This window comes from Myotis myotis, unplaced genomic scaffold, assembly GCF_014108235.1.
Source record: "Myotis myotis isolate mMyoMyo1 unplaced genomic scaffold, mMyoMyo1.p scaffold_m19_p_5, whole genome shotgun sequence".
Lineage (NCBI taxonomy): Eukaryota > Metazoa > Chordata > Mammalia > Chiroptera > Vespertilionidae > Myotis > Myotis myotis.
Genome location: NW_023416357.1, coordinates 43,211,390 through 43,229,456, shown reverse-complemented (window position 1 = coordinate 43,229,456; position 18,067 = coordinate 43,211,390). Strand labels below are relative to the sequence as shown.

General features: G+C 36.0%; 2 protein-coding genes across 4 annotated transcripts in view; one reads left to right on the top strand and one right to left on the bottom strand.

The window, feature by feature from the left end:
• HOMER1 (homer scaffold protein 1) overlaps nucleotides 1–16,592 on the top strand; it is an 84,045-nt gene extending 67,453 nt beyond the window's left edge. For both annotated transcript variants that reach the window (XM_036308944.1, XM_036308943.1), the window contains exons 6-9: nucleotides 6,657–6,813; nucleotides 7,522–7,632; nucleotides 8,735–8,815; nucleotides 13,717–16,592. In XM_036308944.1, the coding sequence (XP_036164837.1) occupies nucleotides 6,657–6,813; nucleotides 7,522–7,632; nucleotides 8,735–8,815; nucleotides 13,717–13,905 (538 nt within the window). In that variant the 3' untranslated portion in view covers nucleotides 13,906–16,592. The remainder of the gene's footprint in view (nucleotides 1–6,656; nucleotides 6,814–7,521; nucleotides 7,633–8,734; nucleotides 8,816–13,716) is intronic.
• JMY (junction mediating and regulatory protein, p53 cofactor) overlaps nucleotides 1–18,067 on the bottom strand; it is a 127,641-nt gene that overhangs the window by 5,403 nt on the left and 104,171 nt on the right. Inside the window, exon 11 of one of the 2 annotated variants that reach the window (XM_036308938.1) lies at nucleotides 2,902–2,922. The exons of the other annotated variant lie outside the window; for it this stretch is intronic. The gene's annotated coding sequence lies outside the window, so the exon portion shown is untranslated. Of the gene's footprint in view, nucleotides 1–2,901; nucleotides 2,923–18,067 lie in introns of those variants that run through there. 2 annotated transcript variants of the gene reach the window in all.

Sequence of the window (18,067 nt, the reverse complement as noted above, 5' to 3'; positions counted from 1 at the left end):
AAATTACATTTGATTTAAGCTGTGTACATCACTAATCAAAAATATCTCCCTTAAAATATTTAATATTAAATCTTTTTAGCTTTTTCATAGCTCACTAAAGATTCTTCCAAGATTCTTTATTGCTTGTGCATTTGGAAGATACTAACAATTGAGTGTGTATTATGTGCTTTCTTTAAGGGTTCTTTTATATGGGCTGTTTATTCCTCAGAGTCACCCAGTGAGGATAGTTAACATTAATCCTAATTTTACAGATGGGGAAATAGACCTAATGAGGTTAGATGACATGCCTAGGGCCCCATAACTAGCAAATGGCGGGAGCCACAGTTTGAACCAAGTCAACAGACTCCTGAGTCTATGCTTTTATTAAAAGTTGGCATATAATGGACATATAACATTGTACCAGTTGTAGTTGTACCTGAATGAACCTATACTTTTAACCACTGTTTCACAATGGTTCTTGTTTAATGTATACATTTAACAATATTCTTCACAACTTAGAAATTTCTACTTATAGACTGATAAACACATGCATTATTACATTTTGAAGTAATTTGTTTCAGATTAATTTTATAACTTCCTCCAAAAAGTCAGTGGTGTTTCATTTTCTTTACCAGAAATAAGTAAAATTCTGCATTTTATCTAAGTTCAGATGCTTTGGTGGTAAGACACCATTATTTGACATGCTACCAAGAAAATATTGTCAATTAAACTGACTTTAACAGCTCTTTATTTGGCTTTTGGTGGCAATGTGTCCTGTAACTACTTTTGTACATGGGTAATATATGTAAGATAAGTGGTTTAAGATGGTCCTATAATTTCATAATATTCAGAGTCCAACTCTTCTGGTTCATTATTTATTATAGTTTATGTCCATGTTTTTCAACCCAGTATCATGGATATCAATAACATTGGTGATACAGTGTTTCTTTAAAAACTACCTCCCTCTTGTCTGAGATTTTCTTCCAAGCCACTGTTTATTAAAAGCTTTAATACTTAATTCTAAAATTCTGAACACCATGTTTTCCAGAATATGACCAAGTTATTTCCTGTCTTTAAAAGTATCAGCAAATATATCTTTATCTGTTTACCTGTAGCCATTAGTTTCTAGATGGCAGGCTATGTGCAAAGATGATGGATTGTGAGTAGGGAAGGAATTTGAGCTGGAATGTCAGACTCGGGGGATTACCCAGGCATATATTGAAAGCATGGGTCAGAAAAAGCAGGTACCAACAGGACGATAAGGAACAGAACACTGGGAACACCTGATTAAAGGACCTCAAGGATAAGGAAGTAACCAAAGGAGTTGCCAAAATTACAGGAAACTTTGAGAGACACCTTATTAAGCATTTAGGCAAATTAGAGCTTTCAGCTACATCTAGTAGAAAAAGCCTTTCATATACAAGGCTATCTGCATGGCAGGACCTTAAATCCCTACTCACTGAAGTCCTTTTGATGAAAACAACAACAACACCTGATTATAAACAGTGCAAACTTACTTTGTTTTCATTTAAAAGGATAACTTAAATTGTATTAAGAAACAAATTTGGACCCTAAACTATTGAAGGAAGCATTAGTTTCTAAATGGAACTAGGTTGGGGCCAACACGCCGACATGAGAGCACGTGGCCCAGAAAGTGGCACACAGGTGCACTGACATCCATGTTGGCTGCTTCTGCCTTCACAGGTATGGACGGGCAGTGAAGAGAGACCACTAGGCCAGTGGTCGGCAAACTGCGGCTCGCAAGCCACATGCGGCTCTTTGGCCCCTTGAGTGTGGCTCTTCCTAAGCCTTAGGAGTACCCTAATTAAGTTAATAACAATGTACCTACCTATATAGTTTAAGTTTAAAAAATTTGGCTCAAGCTCTGACCGGTTTGGCTCAGTGGAGAGAGCGTTGGCCTGCGGACTGAAGGGTCCCAGGTTCGATTCCAGTCAAGGGCATGTACCTTGGTTGCGGGCACATCCCCAGTAGGGGGTGTGCAGGAGGCAGCTGGGTGTGCAGGAGGCAGATGATCGATGTTTCTCTCTCATCAATGTTTCTAACTCTCTATCTCTCTCCCTTCCTCTCTGTAAAAAAATCAATAAAATACATTAAAAATAATTTGGCTCTTAAAAGAAATTTCAATCGTACTGTTGATATTTGGCTCTGTTGACTAATAAGTTTGCCGACCACTGCACTAGGCCAATCCTGAGACAGGTCAGGATTGTGAAGGGCTTGAGTCAGTCTTATTTGCATAGTTAGGGAGTGACCTCACCATTCACACTGAGAATAATGTCGAAAAGTGAGCCTGTTGCAGTCTATTTTTAAATCCTCTTTTAAAATCTTATCTGGGTATTTTTCACAATTCTACATAATTAACATGCTTAAGAAGCACATGCAAGGCGCTGCCCTTTTAGAGACTGATGGTGGATCCTGGCCCCTGGAGGCATGGAGGAGAGGCAGTTTTCTTAAATCCTATTACTGACCATGGACTCACAGGGTTTACTCCACAGGTTAAATAAGTGTGTTGCTCATGCACTAGACTCTTATTTTGTTAGCTAGATTACCTATTTGTTAGATGATACTATTGAAGTATAACTAATTTAATTGAGTTGACTGCTTTCTTGTAGAACTTTGACTTTAGATAAAGGAAAATGGTAAAATTCCAGCTTCAGGAACCTTTCAAATGATGTTTTTGGAATGTTCTGAACTCCTTCCCTGACTTCTAGATCGGAAGTGCCAGCAGGAAACTAGCCGGTCATGTTTGAAGGGAAACTTTACCAGCCATGGGAGTAAAGAATTATTTTGTTCTTATTCCAGCACTCAGACATGAGGTCATAGTGGTATTTCGAAATCTCTTCTGACTCACTGGTGTCTCCAGCTGAACAATTTAGGTGTTTCTTTGTGAGCAGTTTATTCAGTGTGAAACTGTCAAAAGTGTACCTGTAAAAAAAAGACCAAGTTAGCAGTCAGAGAATCTCAATTTTTTTTAACAATATTCCTGAAATGTAAGATGCTAACTTAAAGTTTTGGTATCAGAATTAATCCCAAGGTATTAATTACTGCTAAATATGAGTCTAAAGGGGGAGGAATTGTAGATAGAAGAAAGGAACATTGTTTCTCAAAATTGCAAAAGTGTGCCAAGTATTTAAAATTATATATTAGAGCTGAACACATCTGAGATAACAAATAGCTCACATGCAGAACTTCCTGCAGGATACTCTTTGGAATTCATTGTAAGTTGATATTATATAGGGTATTCTAATAAATACTGGGTGGTGAAAAGAATATACAAGGAAGCTCTCCAGAGAAAACAGGGCAAATTAAAATAATAAAAAGTGTTTTATTTTCTAAATTGTATTTCACATTGTGCTCTAGAAAGATGGATTATTAATGAAGCCACTCCTAAAGTAGAAGAAGCAAGAATGTCCTGAAAGATTCAAATTTACCAACAAAGATGCAGTTTTTGGTTGATAGTACAAAATGGCCATAAGAACATATCTTTATTTACGTTGGAACCAATGCAGAAAATGCAGAAACACACAAACTTAGCATTGAACGGGTCTCCTGTACTACTCATTTCAGGACTATTAGGTCTTAGATTGTTATTGTAGTCTTGTGCAATATGCATGCAAGTATTTGATAAAATAATTTGCTTCAATATTTATTTTCTTAAGTGCAATCAGCAGTATTTTGGAACTCTGCAGAGTAAAGGAAGAAAAGAGTTAGTGGGAATTCATTGAACTTACTATCTGTGGCCAAATCTCACTACTTAATACATTAGAGACTCAAGACATGTTCATGGCTATGAAGTAAATAAATTATGGTATATCAAGACTTTATATGTTCATCTTTTTCTATCCTGTTCCAGAGGCATCATTTCAATTTTTTCCTTACCCAAGCCAATTTTTAAGTGTGTGTGTGTGTGTGTGTGTGTGTGTGTGTGTGTGTGTGTTTCAGAGAGGAAGGGAGAGGGAGATAGAAACAAGTGATGAGAGAGAATCATTGATGGGCTGCCTCCTGCATGCCCCCTGTTGGAAATTGAGCTCACAACCCAGGCATGTGCCCTGACCAGGAATGGAACCATGATCTCCTGGTTCAGAGGTCAACACTCAACCCTTGAGCCACACTGGCCAGACCCCCAAACTAATTTTATTTACAACTGTCTATTCCTTTCCCTTGCGTATCCCTGCCTCTATAATCCTACTTCTCCAATCTTGTTTTTATCAACATCTCCAGATGCCCTCACCTCCTTCCTTTTTATTTTGGACTCTCATTATATCACAGCTGTTCTATTTCCTGCCCACTCAGTCTCTTCCCATGCCAATAAATACAGACATGAATGGAGCAGCTTAGAGACCATTCTACCCATCTAAGAAGACTTTCCAGCTCTTATTATTTGTAATGCTACAGTCACAGGAAGAATATCTAGGAGTGCTTAGAAAGCTTTTATTTTTTCTTTTGGCAGTGTGATAATAAAGTTTTAATTGAAGTATAATTTATAAATAGTAAAATTTACCCTTCTGTACAATTTTGTGAGTTTTGAAAAACCCATTTAAATAAAACTCATCTCTGTAGTGGAACAATTGGTAGGTGGTTTTAAAAAAAAAATCTATAATTCAGTTAGAGCAGGTGAATCAGTGTTCACTTTGCTCAGAAAATCTGAATCTGGAAAATCATTCCACAAAAGAAGAATCAGAAAGAACTTTCTTTTTAAGGAGAAAAATGGGTTGTTAAATTAATAGCTTAACTAATTGTTTGATTCTCTTCTTTCATGTTTTGATGAAAAATTTTCAGGACCCTTTAGAAACATTTTTAGTTTTCTATTTTAAATTAATTTTAGACATATGAAAGTTGCAAAACTGTATAGAGATTTCCCGTATGCCTCTCACTCAGATTTCGTTAATGTTAACATCTTTCATAATCATAATTATCAAAATGAGGAAATTGACATTGATACAATACTTCTAACTAAACTGCAGATATCAGTTTTCACCAATGTCCCTTTTTATGTTCTAGGACCTAACCAGGATCTCACATTGCATTTACTTATTTCTTTTTAGTCTTCTCCATTTTCCCCAGTCTTATCTCTTCTTGACACTTTTGAAGAGCACCAATCAGTTAACTTGTAGAATGTCTCCCACTTTGGGTTTATAGGATGTTTTCTCATAATTGGGATGAGAGTTATGAGTTTTTGGCAAGAATTTCACAAAAATGATCTCATAATGCTGATATGTCTAATTATTCATGATGAGCTTTCGGAATCTTGATGGTAGAAATTATGCTATCTTTTATATAATATATATTAATGTTATTATAAAATATCAGTCTATCAAAATATTTGTTTTGTGATGCAAATAACATCAAACATCAAATGTGGATTAAGGAAAGCTATTATCATTACCAGTTAGTTAATGGAATGAGGTTAGTAGAACTTCACTAATAGGAACAAACTGTTCAATAATGAGAAAGGAGGCAATTCTTTCTTCATTATAAAGTGTAAGAAAGGAATTATTAAAAAAGGGATCTTCCTAACTAGTAGAATTGTAATTGTAATAGAAAATTGTCTTGATTAAAATACTATGGGTAACTTATCAAGTAGAACATTAAATGGGGGCAAAGGTGATTGCTTTAAGTTCTGTTCTATCAGTGACAGGGGAATTCTATCAGAAATTAAATCATTAGTTTCTAGGTCTAGTCTGTCATATGACCTGAAATATTTTTATTTCAGCATTTTAAAAAAATATTTAGGACATTTAAAAATTCTGAACAAGATGAAATAAGTCACCAATAATTTTAAATACTCTATTACATGTCCCAAACCTTATTAAAACATTGAAGCATCCTCATCTGTTTTTTTTGGGGGGGGGGTTGTTGTTGTTGTTTTTAATATATTTTTATTGACTTTAGAGAGGAAGGGAGAGAGAGAGATATATCAATGATGAGAGAGAATCATCAATCGGCTGCCTCCTTCATGCCTCCCACTGGGGATTGAGCCCGCAACTGGGGCATGTCCCCTTGACCAGAGTCGAACCTGGGACCCTTCAGTCCACAGGCTGACGCTCTATCCACTGAGCCAAATTGGCTAGGGCATCCTCATATGTTTTATATGAAGGAATAAAATTGTACTTCAGGCTATGATGCTCTTAAAAATATAGTACATTATTAGGTTTTCTTCATAGATATTTTTCAGGATATAATGTTTATTCTTCAAAAGAGAATGGGTAGAGCCCAGCTGGTGTGTCAGTATTCAGGGCACATGCCCAGGTTGTGGGCTGGTCCCCAGTAGGGGGCATGCAGGAGGCAGCCAATCGATGATTCTCTCTCATCATTGATATTTCTCTTTCTCTCCCTCTCCTTTCCTCTCTGAAATCAATAAAAATTTTTTTTAAGAAAAGAAAGAACAGGTGGAGACTCTTCTATAGATATCTGTATCTGTCATACAATTATCTTCCACAATAAGCCTACTACTTTGGCACTTTTTATATTTCCTCATTTGCTAGGTTTTCTTTACTAGGAGCATTTCAGTGAAATACTTGGTGTTTTCATTCTTCTTGGATTGTCTTTGAAACGTTCATGAACTATTAACTAAACGATTGACCTGAGTACTTCTGTCCTTTCCATGTAGTAATATTCGGTATAATGGATCGAGTTGTTTTGTGTGTTTTTTATTTCAGTTCAGCAATCAGCAAACACTGGGAGGCCGAACTGGCTACCCTCAAAGGAAATAATGCCAAACTCACTGCAGCCCTGCTGGAGTCTACTGCCAATGTGAAACAATGGAAACAGCAGCTTGCTGCATATCAAGAGGAAGCAGAGCGTCTGCACAAGCGGGCGAGTACCGGCTGCTGTCCGTGGAGTTTATGGCCAGCAGATTTCCTCGACCAGAGGAGATTTACGTGTAGATTTGGCGCAGGCACATCGCTTGGAGATTTTCATTGGTTCTCAGAGCATAGATGGGTTGTATTGTATCTGTTCTCTCAAAAAATAGCAAGTGTTCATTAAAAGTTAGGTTGTGTTTGGGCTCTCGGTCAATCTGTTGACTGAAGAACTATCTTTTGCCATAAGAGAAACTATTAATATGTAGATATTCTAGTATCAAATATTTAAGTTGTACTTTAAGCATATTTTTTCTTCCAGATTCTCTTACATTTTGGGAACGTATTAGAAAAATTTCTCACCTCTGCAAGGCCAATTTTCAATTAAATTTGAAAGCTACAGGGAGGGCAGATGACTATATCTGATTTTGAATGTTATGAGAAGTTTTTAAAGGAATTTTCTACTATCATTAATCACTTAAGTTTTCCTGTCCTTTTCCTGACCAACCCATGTAAATAGTTATTTCCTTTGCTCTTTTTTGTCCTAAATCCACATCTTTAAAGAATATTTTCTATTTATTCTTCCATCTTAATATTTCTCAAAATTAATTTTCATATATTGATTCAAAATTCATTATTCACCTATCAAGGGTCTGTTATCTCTTCAATAATAAATTCTTTGAAATTTTCACATAATTTAACCTGAGTTCTCATTTAATTTTAGGTGACTGAGCTTGAATGTGTTAGTAGTCAAGCAAATGCAGTGCATACCCATAAGACAGAATTAAATCAGACAATACAAGAACTGGAAGAAACACTGAAAGAAAAGGAAGAGGTACTTTCTACTTTTTGCTCATCTGTAATCTAGCTAAAATAGTAGAATCTATGTACTTGATGGAATAAGTTAAGGCTGTGTGGGGTTTTTTAGCGTGAAATTTTTCTTGAGTGATATTAACCTTGTTTATATTTTCTCCATCCTTGTTTCTGTTGTTATGAACTATGGTGAGGCAATCAGACTGAGATACTGCTTGTTGCCTACCAACTATGCAACTCTCTGTCTGAGAGTTGTATCCATATGACCAACAGGAAACTATTAGAAGTTATATGAATTTTACAAGCTGTTGCTTTCTCTGGTTTTCAGTTCGATTTAACATCCCAGGGAAGAATTCAAAACTTGAAACAACCTTAAAATGTTCAGACTGTTTCTGAGCAGTGGTATACACCAAAGCCATCAAGTTAGACTTGTTGCTTGCTTCTTAAGATTATTCTGCACAAGACAACATGCCTATAAAGATGAATTCAGCCTGGTCGGCATGACTCAGTGGTTGAGCATTGACCTATGAACCAGGAGGTCACAGTTCGATTCCCAGTCGGGGCATGTGGCCAGGTTGCAGGCTCAATCCCCAGTGTAAGGCATGCAGGAGGCAGCCGATCAATGATTCTCTCTCATCATTGATGTTTCTATCTCTCTGTCCCTTCCCCTTCCTCTCTGAAATAAATAAAAATATATATTTAAAGTTGAATTCACCTCTCTAAAAAGTCAGTATAAAGGAATGCTCTTTATTTTTTTTATTGAATTTACTGGGGTGCCATTAGTTAATACAATTATATAGGTTTCAGGAACACAATTCTATTACATATCATCTGTATATGGTTAACCATCCCAAGTCAACTCTCTTTCCATACATTTGTCCCTCCTTTACTCTCTTCTACCTACCCCCATCTCTGTTTCCCCCTGGTAATCACCATACTGTTGTCTGCCTATGAGTTAATTTCTTTTTTTTTAAATCCTTTCACCTTTTTTAAGGAATTTAAATCAATGTTCTTTAAATCATTGTCTTAAAGAACTAGGACAGTAATTTCAGGGGGAAATGGTGCCTTCTCTTTTCCTTGATATCACTTAAATGTTGTTAAAGACATTGCTCTACTTTTTCTAGGAAATAGAAAGATTAAAACAAGAAATAGATAATGCCAGAGAACTCCAAGAACAGAGGGACTCTCTGACTCAGAAACTGCAGGTAAGCTCTAATAAAATGTTTATTCATGTCCGCATAGGGAGGCATCAGTCATTCTGTCACATAGTAATGACTTTTTTCTGAAACTCCATTTTGTAGATTCTTGGTCATTTTTCTTTTCCAGGACTCCTGATTCATGCCTAAGCTTATATTTTTTCAAAAAGTAGTTGATAATTTCATTTAGGTAGCTTATAGTCATCATAGGTAGTCATTTATAAATTATCTTTAGTAAATTATTTTAGAAGTTTCGACTTTTAACCTAAAAATACTTTGAGTTTAAAGAAAACTTCTCAAATGGTTTTCATTCACTTTAGAAATTCTGCTCATTTTTTACATTGAATTCATGTATGAATTAAAGCAGTAGTTGTGCCCTAATGGAAATCAAGTCAGTGCTCTTCTTATTTTTTCAGTCTAATTAATTTTACTCACTTTTTTCTGCATGAATAGTATGCTTCCAATTTATATACACCTATTAGGTGTCAGTGGCAGCGAACCATCGTTAGAAGGATTTTTTAAAACTCATTACCACAGTCTCCTCCTGAAAACTCAGAAACTTTGATTAAACCCCCATGGCTACCTCAAGAGGGGTAAGGACCACTTTATGGTTTGCAGTAGAAATAAATGCATGTATAGAGTGAGGAATTTTGGATAAGAGGTGATAAGTGGGACCTGAAAGCCCAGGATTGGAAAGAGTACCTAGATTATCATCAGAATGACCAGCAGTTATTGAATATTTCCTATGTTACTGGACACACTGCACTAAGCACTTCACTTATGTTATGCGTTTATTCTCTGTGAGTCAATGAAGAAACAGAGGCTTACATAGGCTAACTTGTTCAACCTGTATGTAAATGGAGACGGTCACATTCTCTGACAGTAGAGAGCCTTCATAAAGAAAACAGGTTCTTTACATGAAATGAAATATTTCCCTTTCCCCCTCCTATCACTGATTTTCAGTGGCCTGGGAAAAAATGAGGTCACTTGTTTTGATTTGCTCTACAAAATGTTTCTACATTTTAATCATCTGTGTAAATCAGTGGTTTTCAACTGGGTACAGTTTTGTTCCCCAGGGGACATTTAACAATGTGTGGAGACATTTTTTATGTTCACAAGTAGGGCGGTGCTACTGCTAGCTTGTGGGTCAAAGCCAAGGATGCTGCAGAACATGGAGTCATCTCGTCCAAAATGTCAGTATGCCACGGTTGAGACATCTTGGTGTAGAACTAAAATATGAAGCCTGCAATCGGGGCTGGGAAAATATGGGGGAAATGCAGCCTAGTTTTGTTGCCTGTTTCAACTTTGGCTACCATTTTTTCAATATTGGCTATAATTCAGGCGTATGCTAAGCACTTACACACATTGGCTCTGATTCTCACAGTAAGAGGTGTTGTATCCCACTTCCAACGAGAAGGCAGCAGTTCAGAGGTGTTAGCAAGTACAGTCAAGCACCTAGCTAGAAAGGAGTGAGGCCTAGATTTGTTTTGATTTCAAAATTTCTCTTCTTTCTTCATGACCACACTGCTTCAGGCAGCAAGTGTCCAATCATTCTAACAATTCTTTAAAAAAATTTTTTAGTTATATGTACATTTACATTATCCCAGAGAAACTAAGAGGTAATTTATTCATATTAAATTGCTAAATGTATTTCATCATTGATTGGTCAGTAATTGAATAATTACAGTTGGCACCTGGGATTGTGAATATCAATTTTTACCTATTATTTCACTGAATATCAAAAGTACTTATCAAACTAACAAATACAGAGCTTGACCTTCTGTCAACTAGGATCGATACTTTCAGTTATTGACTGTAAAGCACTGGAAAGGGAGTTAGCAAAAATTCTAGCCTGCAGTGTTTTCTTTTTTTTTTTTATAATATATTTTATTGATTTTTTTACACAGAGGAAAGGAGAGGGATAGTTAGAAACATCGATGAGAGAGAAATATCCATCAGCTGCCTCCTGCACACCCCCTACTGGGGATGTGCCCGCAACCCAGGTACATGCCCTTGACCGGAATCAAACCTGGGACCTTTCCGCCCGCAGGCCGACGCTCTATCCACTGTGCCAAACCGATTACGGCTGCAGTGCTTTCTTTATAAGGGCGGAACCAGGCCTCTGGGTGTCCGGTAACATGCTTACATATCATTAAAGGAGAGGGGAAAATAGTAGGACAAGAATGATAATAAACAGAAGAATGAGTTCGGAGAGATAATACAGGAAGAAAAAAGAGGATTGGAAAATATGTACAGAAGGTGGAAGAATGGGAAGTGCCACCATCTAGGGCTCTGATGGCCTCCTGTTGGCCCCGTGCACCGGTTGTCTGTTCTTGCCCTAGGATCACATTCTCTGCCTCAGAATAGACCAGCACCGTCAGCATTGTATTGGATCCCTTTTGTTACCTCCCTAGTAAAATTCCTCCAATCAGAAAAACGGCTTGGAGTGTGAGACTCCTTTGAGAGAGAACAGTACCGTTTTAATAGTTGAGAGAATTTTGTGTTTTGCTTGCTTCCATTGAAAATGTTTGGATGTTTCCTTGATTGGCAAAGAGAACAAGGAAGCCTTTCGTTTTAAAGGAAGGCTTTAGAGGGCAAACTGGGCGGCGCCTGGTGAAGTGGGTGTTTTCTAGTGAATGACATTTCGTCTATTTTTATAGTTGGAAACATTCTACTCTTAAGCTTATTGTTTAAGCAGGCAAGAGAGCATGAGTGGCGTTTTTAGATTTGATCCCAGGGTCTATTTTCTCCCTCATCGTTTAGAGCCTCCAGGGATTCTGAATTTATAAACATTTTATTGATTTCAGATTCTGCGCTCAGTTTACTTATCTTCATCTTGTGGATTATTCAAAGGAAAGAGATTAGAAACGTACCTGGTAAACATCTCACAGTAAATACCTTAAGATTAGGTTGGGATTCCTTAAATTCTTCATTTATAAGTGATTATAGCTGCATAATTCCTTTTTTATATTTTCCCAGGCTGTTGCAACGCATCCTTAGCATCCTGGCTTAAGCCTTGATCTTAGTTATTTCTGTCAAAGCCCATGAACATTTCTACATGTTCGGAATCCTAAATCAACTGTTACTCTCTTATGTATTCAAGCCATTTCCCAGTTATTTTTCTCCAAAGTTTAGCAGGTATCATAAGACAAATTTCGGAAAAAAGTACCCATAATCCCAAAGCCCTGAAGTAGTTCCTGTTTCCTATTAGTACATTAATTCCCAGTGTTTGTCCTCATGCATACAGATCTGCTTCACCTACTGTTCTTTTTATTTACCAAATTGTCTTGCAGTAATTTAAAAAATTTTCCCCCTATCCTTTAGACTTGACAGAATTTTTTAGAGATTTATACTTAAATGATGTACTAATGTTTTTGAAATATAGTTTCTGAGGCTGATTCATATTGTGTTACTAACACCAAAATGTTTTTATTACTCCATTGAATTTGCATACGTGAATGTAAATTGTGTCAGTCACCTCAGTCCTCTCAGTTGTAAAAGTGAGCTTTCTAGAAAGGCTATATACAGTAGCCCCCTCTTTACCTAGGGTTTTTTGTATTTTATCAAGATTGCACAAAAAACAGTTACTTGCGGTCAACTGCAGTCTGAAAATATTAAATGGGAAATTCCAAAAATAAACAATTTATAAGTTTTAAATTGCACACCATTTTGAGCATCATGAAAAATCTCCAGCCGTCCTGCTCTGTTCCACCCCAGGACATAACGTCTCTTCGTCCAGCGTGTCCACGTTGAGAAGGCTACCCACCTATTGGTCACGTAGTAGCTGTCTCAGTTACCAGATATTTTGAGAGAGAGACCACATTCACATAACTTTTACTACAGTATTTGTTATAATTATTCCATTTTATTGTTAATATTTTACTGTACCTAATTTATAAGTTCAATGTTATCATAGGTATGTATGTGTAGGGAAAAATACAGTATATATAGGGTTTGGTACTCTCTGCAGTTTCAGGCATCCACTGGGGATCTCAGAATGTGTCCCCTCTCAGATAAGCGGACTGCTGTAACTTTCAATTCATTGCTTATCTGCAATTCATATGCTTATTTAAAGTATAATAGTTGATTTTCTGCTTTTTTTTCTCAATTTTATCTTTTACTGAAATTAAATCAAACCTCCTGTTATGTTATTTTATTTTATAGAATTGCTTACTATTTTTGTCACATTTAGAAACATTTTTAGAGCAGTAAAAACTTCTAAGTATGCCAGAATTTAATGTGTTAAAAAATTATTTTTGTTGCCATGAACTTCCTTTTTTGTGATTCTTTTTCTTTCCTTGTTCTCCAGTATGTTGGAATTTTAGCTTTATAATTCTTATATGTAGTTATTATATATCTTCACTATCACTTTTAGCAATTGAACTATATTTTCTACCACATGCATTCATTCGCTCTTATGGCAAAACAGAGAATAATTAACATATTCAGAGGATCCTAAAACTTAATTTTAGGGAATCATTTTCTTCTCTCAGTCTTTCTCCAGAATTGCCAGTAAGGAGAAAACATTAACTTCCCTCTTTTTCTCTGCCTGCTTTCACCAGAGATTGCTAACAATTGTGCATTAGGAACAACATGGTAGCAGAAATAGAAATGAGATGCAGGTAAACATCTAAGTGGGTCTTCAGTACTGTCTCGGTATTTGAAGTGCCCAGGTGCTTGCCTGGCACAAAGTAAGCAGTCAGGACATTTTTGTTAGATGGGTCGGTGGATTCATGCACAAACCCGTCAGTAAAACCGCATGGATTTCTCAAATGGTGAAGTCTGAAATCTCTCCTAAAATTGTGTTAACTTGAGATTCATAACGACCACAATATTGGTAATAACAAAAGTCGTATCGTTTTCTAAATCATGAACTGACGTGTATATATGTCACATTTTTGTTTCTAAAGGAAGTAGAAATTCGGAACAAAGACCTGGAGGGACAACTGTCTGACTTAGAGCAACGTCTGGAGAAAAGTCAGAGCGAACAAGAAGCTTTTCGTAATAACCTGAAGACGCTCTTAGACATTCTCGATGGGAAAATATTTGAACTAACAGAGTTACGAGATAACCTGGCCAAGCTTCTAGAATGCAGCTAAGGAAAGTGAAATTTCAGTGCCAATTGATTAAAAAATACACTGTCTCCCTTCATAGGACTGTTTGGGCTCTGCATCAAGATTGCACAAAAAATTTAAATATCACTCCTCCGGGAGGAGGATTTTTTTGAAAATTGGAATTGTATATTTCAGTGTAAATTTTAGAATCCAGCTTTTAGCTAGTTGGGGAAAAAAGAGATGAAACACTTGAACTACAAATTACCTCCATGTATATTATTGGCCATAGTTAACTAGAAAATTATAAATAGACACTTAATGCAATCCTTTTCTTCTTTTTCCTGATATTAGCCAATGGGAGAATTAATAATGTCTGGGTCACATCCCCCTTTTGTGTTCAACACAGTGAAGGCTATCTGCTTTTTAACTTAATTTATTTATGATATCTAAAGCTGTGTTTTGTGCAAAAAAACTTAGTGACGAAAGCCCTGTCTTTTGTTATAATCTGAATAATTTCTCAGGATATTTTTGCACTGTTGAGAAGCAGTGTCATTACCAGTTAATTCTTGCCAGGAGTGAGAGAGAGCTGCATCTTTAATTGAAACATGCTTGCTGTGACGGGGTGTATAGAGCTCTTCCCCTTTTTTACGCGGGAAGATATTTCACTCTGGTGACCACTCTGCTACACTCTGGTGTTCTCTAACCTTGTCACTGTATAGTTTACTTTTCCATATTGATTCCATGTATTTATGAGAAGATACTGTCTCCCATTTTATTACACATTTTAAAGCCAACTAACGAAGGCAGCTGAGTCCCTCAGAAATTTTTCTTTTTAAATTTCTAATAAATTTGACACAGTACTGAAATGCAGCAGCCCGTCACTGACGGTCTGGTCTAGCAATGTTAAGTATATTTACAGAATATGCAGTTACCTTTATTTATATATTTTGCAAGAAATCTTTTCTGAATGATCAACGCATTTCAATTTACAAATAATTATGGTTATTGGGGAACTGTTTATTACAGATCATTTTCAGGTGTATAGCTATTTTAAAAGGGATCCATTTCCATCAAACAGCTGATCAGAGGACTATTGGGATTGAGCCGTGTACTCTGTCTGGATCTTCACGCCAACCATCTCTCTAGTCAAACCTCACAAGGCAATATTCTGAACTGTTAACTAGGCATTTCAACACAGGAATTCAATTCAATAGGCTCTTCTCAGTGAACAGGTTTTAATGTTGTTTTGATGTAATTTTAAAAGACTTTTAGCAAAGATGCATTTCTTTATATATTTCTTTTAAGAAGCTATTTTAAAAGTAAGGCACGTGCTGTTTAGTCTGCATAAGGAGTAGGAGTTGCATCAGAGTCCATGTATTCTCGCTGTACAATGCCTGCGATGTGGAGGAGGGTTCTTTTTTAAAGTGTATGCTGGGAATCTGACTCTGAGGAGTCTACAAAGTGCACTGACTTTTGGTTTGTACCCCCAAAGGATTGAATTGTCAAGAACAAAATTAAGCTAATTAATCAATTTGTAACCATTTTTTCACTCACAAATAGCTACTCAGCATAAGCAATTTTGTTTTATATATGTATGTGTATGTATGAAAATACATACATATTAATTTATATTAGAGTGAAAAATAAATGGTTTGTTTCTAAAGTTAGTTTCTAAAGTGAGTTTTCAGATGTCTCTGAAAAGTTTTTATCAGACACTTAATCATCATGTATTATATGTGCTATGACATCATGTGAGTTACCTCCATCTATTTTAAGGTATTTTCCTCACCTATGTATTACAGGGAAGGTAATGTAGGTACACAAGCTCAGAGCTGAGATATTTCTCTGACAAATCAGGTAATAAAATTTTATTTAATTGATAGAATTTTGAAGTAGATGTGATTTTATCTATCAGTTTCTGAGTAACAAAGAGCACCAGATTTTGACTTAAATAGGGGATCAGGGAATGTAGATATGAAGAGTTAAAAATAAATAAACAGTGTAAGCTGTTGAAATGGTAAGTGAATTATTTTAATGATGTAATAAGATATTTTTAAATTTTGACATAGTTATTATATAGTGGGAAAATAATTCATCAAAATGTCTCCACTTGAGTTGTATTGATATGTGAGATGTGTGTAACTCAATATATACATATACCCATATGTATATACAGAAAATTATTTTTAATATTTTCCTACTATATGAAATTTAAAATTGGAAATTTTCTGAGTTTTTTCCTTGTCCAATAGAGCCTAATTTTTTTTAAAGTGATCTAACAATTTCTTGAGGGCTGCACCTTTAAATTCCCAGATTGTCATTAGATGTGTACAGTATATGGGATAAGGTGGACACAAGTGCACATATAAATAAAAATCTTAAGACTATTTTAAACATTGATTTATGGTAGGAGAGTATCTAGAGTCATCATTTTCAACTCATAATTAGGTTGTGTGCCTACTGTAGTTTTCTCCATTTCTGTATTATAGAAATAAAAGTTTGCATATTAAAATTTGATTTTCCCAGAGACAAATATTATATAATGTATCTATATTTAGATCAAACTGTGGTAATATATTTGTCAGAAAGTAATGTTGGGGACTGTAGCCTGAACATGTGGACTCGAAGTGACACAGAAAGGAGAGCCGAGGTTGATCCCGTTGTGTATAAGTTATTACATGAAAACTGAATTCTTATACAAAAAAACCACTGAAGAAAAAGAAAGACAAAAATACAGTTTTTATTTTGACATACATTTGTTGTTCTCTGGAGAATGTACTTTATCTTTCCCCCTCAGTCTTTTACAGATACTTTTCAAAAAGCGTCCAAGCGATGGCAGCATTTACTTAAATCTTACAGGTGCTATTGGATTTTACATTAGTGTGATTTCGTTGTGAAACCCTAACTTTGACATAAAAGGTTTTGTAAGTATTTTCCTGCCTGGGAAATTAGTTTTGGGGCCTCTCTCTCTCTCTCTCTCTCTCTCTCTCTCTCTCTCTCTCTCTCTCTCTCTCTCCCCCTCCCTCCCCCTCCTCTCCCTCCGCCCTTCCTCCCTTCCCCTCTCTCTTTTTTCTCTCCCTTATTGCAGATTTTACAAAGTTCATGAAGGTGCATCCCTGCCCTCACAGAAGAACTCCAGCACCATCATAGATTTAATGTTTTGCTGTCATTGACCTGTTGGGAGGCAATTACAGTGGAGAAAAAACTTACACTTTTTTTTCCTCCAAGTGGAACTTGAAAAAGGGACACTCAAAATTAAACCAGTACCACCTTTTTAAAGTCATTTGTTTGTTAAAGAATTAAATTCCTTGTTCAAATTAAATTCATTCTTTAACAAGTGTGCTACAGTCTTCCATGTTTTCATTTAACTCTGGAGTACGCAGCTCGCCTGCTGTCTACTGCGCACCTGATTTCTGTCCGTTCTGGAGTGGGAGGCAGGCAGGGGGAACATTTGTTAGGTGGCAGCGTTTGTTTGTGTGTTTGTTTTTCAATAAATTATTTTGTTTATTTGACATCAAATGATTCTAACCTCCTGAAATTCTGTGCTTGAAGTTATAAAATAGTCTTCAATGAATTTTTGTCTTCTGGATATTTAGCATTGTTCTTTTATCATTCATGAAGTAAATTATATAAAACTTGAAGAAGAAAACTTCCAGATAAGTAGTAGTTGAGAATGACATTTTTAAAATTTTCTCAAGTAGCCTATTATACCATAATTTGTTAAGATGATTTTTATGTAAGAATATTTTGAAAATTATTAGAAAAGGATCTTTTTAGAATGGCAACAGATGCATCATTTACCTTACTCTAATTGTGCAGATGTTCCTCATATTCACATTAAATTGGACCTTACATTTTTATGAAAGTTTTTCTCTATGGGAATCTGATATGTAGATGTCACACAAATAGAAACATAGTTAATTGAATTAAAGACATGATGTATTTATTTATTCATTTATTTAACCCTCACCCGAGGACATATTTTTCACTGGTTTCTAAAGAGAGTGTAAGGGAGGAAAGAGGAGGAAGAGAGAAATATTGACACGAGAGACACATCGATTGGCTGCCTCCTACACTCGCCCCTACCAAGGCTGGGAACCTGCAACCAAAGTATTTGCCCTTGACCAGGAATCAAACCAGGGGGCTGTTTGGTCTGCAGGCCGGTGCTCTAACTACTGAGCTAATTGGCCAGGGCAAATGTTTTTCA